The 5,799-nt window shown below is 39.7% G+C and overlaps 1 protein-coding gene across 1 annotated transcript; it reads right to left on the reverse strand.

Annotated features, from left to right (window-relative positions):
• Positions 1-471: 471 nt before the first annotated feature.
• ptgs2b (prostaglandin-endoperoxide synthase 2b) lies at positions 472-5,027 on the reverse strand. Its single transcript, XM_075485757.1, has 10 exons — positions 4,772-5,027; positions 4,418-4,534; positions 4,182-4,325; positions 3,884-4,027; positions 3,436-3,617; positions 3,244-3,327; positions 2,899-3,145; positions 2,329-2,615; positions 2,087-2,234; positions 472-1,521 (listed from the first exon to the last, which is right to left on the reverse strand). Exons 1-10 carry the CDS (start codon positions 4,830-4,832, stop codon positions 1,109-1,111), a joined length of 1,827 nt encoding a protein of 608 aa, XP_075341872.1. The 5' UTR covers positions 4,833-5,027; the 3' UTR covers positions 472-1,108.
• Between the last annotated feature and the right edge of the window lie 772 nt (positions 5,028-5,799).

The following is a 5,799-nucleotide window of genomic DNA, read 5'->3' on the forward strand; positions in this document are numbered from 1 at the left end:
TTCAGTTTTAAAGTTTGATGCTTCTACGACCATGCTCTTTCACTACTTAGATAATGTTTGGCAGAAATGACAGTTAGAAATAATCTTGCTGTTTTTTCCCTACAAACTCTGAAGGCTTTCATGTGTCTGTCACTGAAGTAAGGTTTCTATTTGGCCATAAAGTGCTGATGGGTGGAATACTGCAGTGAGGATTGCCCTCATGAAAGTTCATCCAAGTACCACACAAGATCTGTGCAACTCAGCAAAATGACCATCATGTTGTCTGTTAGACTTCATATGGACATGTGCCCTAACAAATCAGGTCCTATCTAATAAATTCCCTACAGGAGTCCACCCGACTCCAGCTGTATGTGCATACTTTGCACTGTAATTACAATAGAACAAAGGAGGGTAAATCCTCCCAAAGCCAAACAGAAAGTTTATGCAAGAACAATAGCAATGTCTCAAAATGAAAATGAAAACAATATCGGCTTATTTCTTAGAAATGTGCTTTCAGCATTTATTATCATCAAAGTTGCAACAACTTTAACTTCAATTTCATGCTCATACAATCATATCACACAATTCCTATAGAGTAACAATGAACTCATCTTAGACACACTTACTGACATTTCAAATTGCCCTTGCTAATAACAGAATGAGACTAAATATAAAAATCCTTAACAGAAATGCACTAATGTCTCTAAATCTGATCAAAACAGTCAACGTAGTCATTGTAAGTGTTACTATATTGTGATGCTGTAAAGCTCCCAGCTGCTGGGCTGTCTCCATCTGTTAGATGGTTAGCGTTAGATGGAGACGGCCGTGCGACTGCATGGCCATTCATTGGAATAACAGCATTTAAAGTAGCATTTAATGTAAGGAAACATTGAGTGTAATGTTTGCTACTATGTTGTCAAAACTGTAAACTAAATTTCAAGTATCAAATTATTACTGAGACAATAACTTACAAAAATTATTTTCAATAAATAAACACTTTTCTCTTCCACACTAAAATCTGTACAAACGTACAAATACAAAACTTACTTTATATCATAATCTATAAATAGAAAAACAATAAATACAAAAATAAATAAATAAATATTTACTAAAAACTTCCTTATAATAATTAGAGCTCAGTAGTCCTTTCTTTCAAAATGACTGTGGGGTTGATGTTGCTGTCGCGTGAGTTTGATGTGCTTGAGTTGATGATCACGGAGCCGGTCTCTTTAACATCAGTCACATGAAAGGAAGCCACAGGACAGGGACCCCGCACATTGTTGCAGACAAGCCTCTGCAGGGAGGCAGTGTTTACTATGTCGAAGCCAACGCTGCCTCCGAAGGTGCTGGGCTTCCAGTACTCAGGGGAACAGATGGGGTTTCCCATCAAGCCTTTGAGAGAGTAAGGGGCCCCCATCTCCACCATCGTCTCTCCAAAGATGGCATTGGGCCGAGGTTTCTCCACCAGCAGACCCGGGTAGAGCTCCACCGCGTCAACATGCCCATACAGCTCCTCCAGCACTGCAGCCATTTCTTTCTCTCCTGAGGGAAAAAATAAAAAAATTTGTATGCGATTCTATCTGGCTTCACTCACTGGTTCTGCAGCTGCAAAGTCAATCCAAATATGACCTACATAAGGCTAACAAAACCATTTCTCCTCTTGCCTTTGCTACCATCTTCCTTTTATTTCCTCAGAGGCGTAAACAAGCTAAAACTGTTTTAAAAAAAAATCAAGATTAAATGTTCTTTTGAAAATTTAAATCGTCTCCTCAGAAGCAGGAGGTCTCTCCTGTGTGTTTACATCTTGCTCTTTGTGAGGACACTCTGCTTACACTATGTCAAGATGAAATGAACATCTGGCTCTTAGAGTCACGGAAATAAATACCTAACCTCCAAAGCTACTGGGGACTATGTCCAAGTCATTTCCCTAATAATAAGTAAACTGTGATATGAGCTGTAGTTGTAGTATTTGGGCATGTTTTTCATACCCGCTTTACAGTTGGTAAAAGTAACAATACTTTGGTATGAGCAATGTTATTGTTACCCTATTCACTGATAGTCTTCCATCATCTTTTCCACACATTAAAAGAAGTTGAACTTATCTCACCTGTCAGGTCTTCAAAAGAGCTGTAGGGCTTCATGGAGAATCGCTTCCTATAGGCATTAAGAGACTGGTAACGCATTTGTCTGCTGCCCTCTATGGACTTAATGGACACATACATGATTGCTGCTGGGACATTACGACCACCAGCAACCTGTAAAAGAGAAAAAAAAAGGTAAGTCATCGAGCTTTAAACATCAATGGTGTTCAAATCTAATTATTGCTACAACAGCATTAACAGTTCTTACCCGTCCTGCAATCTGCTTAGAAAATGACTCCACCAGGTTGCTGATGCCATGCTCAGTCACCAGCGAATTGTTGAAGACAAACTCTTTGTAGCTGTAATCTTTCTCCTCAATGTGGAAACTATCAGGCATAAGTGGGTGCCAGTGATAAAGTGTGTTGAACTCAGATGCAATGCGGTTTTGGTACTGGAAACGCTGGTTAAAGAGCAGCTCGGGATCAAACTTGAGCTTGAAGTTATAACCACTCAGGTGCTGCACGTAGTCCTCGATCACAATCTTGATGGTCTCACCTGCAAGGCAGTTAATAACACATTAAATATATTCAAAGTTTGTTTTTTGTAAATAACTGAAACATTTCCTCTTCCTGTTGCTTTAAGGAAACTGCTGTGTTTTACAATAAACCATTTTTCCTGCTCTGAGTGCAACACTGTTGATGGTCAGTGATAAGCACAACTTCCCCAAAAGTTCCTGCTTGCTTACAGGAATAGAATCTAATTTTCATTTTAATGGGACTTTCCTATTCATGTTAGAGGAAGTGTTTTTGAAAAGTTTTAAAACGACCTAAAGACTCACCAATAAGAATGAGCCGTGTGGTCTGGAAGAGTCTTTCGTCATCCCAGTCTGGGTGGACCTCCTTCAACACGTCACACACTCTGTTGTGCTCACGGAGCCAGATGGTGGCATACATCATGAGACCGGGGACCAGGCCGAATGCCTCGTGTCCAACAGCGAAGCGGTGAGCGTCTGGTACATGAGGCGGGTAGTGCATCTCGGCACCCACTTCCTTAACCGTTGGGGGGTATACATCTCCATCCAACATCTACAGAGTAACGCAACGAGGGAGAGAGAACAACTGTGAGCCACAAATATGGATTTGAAGCATCTGTCTGCCTGAACTGCAACGGTCTCGTCCCTTACCTGATATTTAAGTTTGCCGTCCTTGTGGAGTCTGAGCTTGTGCTGCCTCTCCAGGTCGTTGCCATAAATGTGGTTGAGGTCCACCTTAAAGCACATCAACCACACAGTTAATACATGATTCATGTTTAAACAAAATCCATTTGATAAATGTGGTCTCTGTATCTATTTTATCTTGAGACCTGCTGTACTCACCCCATGACCTTTAGCTAAAGTGAAAGCAGGTCCATTCTTCATATCAGATTTGAAGAACTGGTGGGTGAAGTGCTGAGCGAAGAAAGCAAACATCAAGCTGGTGCCCTGTGGGTCTGGTATAAACTGTCTTCTCATCAGGAGCTTCTCAGCCAAAACCTTAACATCAGGGAGCTCCTTTTTACCTGGAAAAAATAAGAGCATAAAAATGATCAAATATCACAATGCCGAAGAAAAGATTATCTAAAATTACAGCTCTTTATGTCTCCATAATTTCAGTATTCATTTAAGACTAGGCTTTATCTCTGGCTTGCTGGGACAGGTTTTGCTCAGTCTGTGAGAGAAAACACCTGTGTGCTCTCTCTATGATCTAATGAGAGCAAGTTATTCTTGCGCAGTGTTTAAGAATCTGAGAAAACTGGTTCTCCTAAGGTAAAGAGCGAGCACTCACCTTCTACTCCCATAGGGGTTGGGCAGTCCTCAGGTACAGGGGGAAGGGAGCGTGTATAGTAGGACAGGTTGGAGTATGCTTCCCAGCTTTTGTAACCATAATTGGCATTAAAAGTTGGAGGGCTTTCAATCAAGTGGGATCGGGCTAGAATGAAGAAAAAAAAAATCCTATTAGTCTTTCATTTATTACAAATATTACCACTGCCTCTCTAGAAGCTGCTGTACAAATTATTTAATGCGTTCTGAAGAGGTTTCCGATCCAGTTTTTCATTTTGACTTCAGCTTAATGTTGGACTTACATGTCAGCACATATCTCATGATGGCATCCCTGAGAAATGAGATGTTGTTGACAATGTTCCAGAAACCCTTGAAGTGGGTGAGAATGTAGTGGACTGTGTTGGGCGATGGCTTCAGGGACACTTTAATCCAGGTGAAGAATTCCACTGTTAAGACCAAAAGGAAATATGAATTAACAGGTCACTACAAATCCATTATAATTTTAGATTCTTCTCCTGTGTACTGTTCATATACTTACTTGTTGTGCAGTTTTGTCCATAATACCCTGTGCGAGTGCAGTCACATTCGTAATCATCTGACCCCAGAGCTGTGCAGACACCCCTATTCTGGCATGGCTCTGAGCAACACGGGTTGGCTGCAACAGGTAGTGATGTACAATTACTCAGAATAGTGTCAAAATATAATTTTTCTCTCTCTTTTTCAAAAAATATTTAACATTTTTAGGAAATTCGCTAAATAAAACAACAAGAACACCATATTCTAATATGAAAAAACAAACTATTAAATAAAATTCTTTTTTGCTTCCGCAAAATCGTCACTTGCGACTTTTTGGTCAAAAAGTGGAAAATTATTTTCAGTTTCTTCGACTTACCCCCTTCGCAGACAAGAAAGCCCAGGGCCAACAGGAAACCCGCAAATGTGAATCTGTTCATACTCCAAGTGCTTCGTCAGGTACTCTTTTTCTTGTTCCTCTCCTCCGCCGCTCAGTCGCTCTGACGTTTGAATGTCCAAAGGCGCTCGCGGGAGCCTCTTTAACCCTGCGCTTCAGTGACGTCACCTTATAGGGACGTCGTTTTTATGAATGACTTAAACAGCGACGGTTTATGGATGCATTTAATGGAAGTAATAAGGCAAGACTTTGGGAGAATTTGTTCTTTCACAATCCCAAAATCTGTTCGATATATTAATTTATTTTGACACCAAGCAGTAATCAATTGTGTGGTTTAATTTTCATTCTTTTTAAAAATGGAAATATAATAGTAATAATAAAAAAACTGATCACCAACGTCTTTTATTTGAGAAACCATAATTATCTTTATGTAAACGACAAAAACTCAATACAACGTATTATTATTTTAGTTTCAACAATTAAGTATCCTTTGACTGTATTAATTGTTTTGAGTTTATTCAAACAACACAAGGAGGGAGAGAAGTTCTCAAGGAACAAACATAAAGAAATATGACATATACAAATATAAGTATTTGTAACCGATTGATAAATATGCTGTTCATGTGTGATGAAGTCGTGAAAATTATACTGTCAAACACACATATCTAGAATCAAGCATCGCTCTGTGTTGGCATTAGGACCAGTGCAACTCTGTTGCGTTAATGATTTTATCAATGGAAATACGGGATTCTGGAGAATAATCCGGGGAATTTTTTTAGCGGAATTCAAAGGGTCTTTTAATCTTAGATGGAAACACGGGCAGGAAATGAGTAACAGACCGATGCGACATGGAATATTTTAACTGAACTTGATTATCGTTACCCCTGTAGGCTATGTGTCATGCTCTTGGGGTGTCCATATGCCCTAAATAAATAAAAGGAGAGGAAAAATACGTTTATTCTCTTAACCACAAGCGATGTTTTCACGCCCCCGTGTGGACTTAGTGACGC

The sequence above is a fragment of the Odontesthes bonariensis genome, chromosome 15 (assembly GCF_027942865.1).
Source record: "Odontesthes bonariensis isolate fOdoBon6 chromosome 15, fOdoBon6.hap1, whole genome shotgun sequence".
NCBI classification, from domain to species: domain Eukaryota; kingdom Metazoa; phylum Chordata; class Actinopteri; order Atheriniformes; family Atherinopsidae; genus Odontesthes; species Odontesthes bonariensis.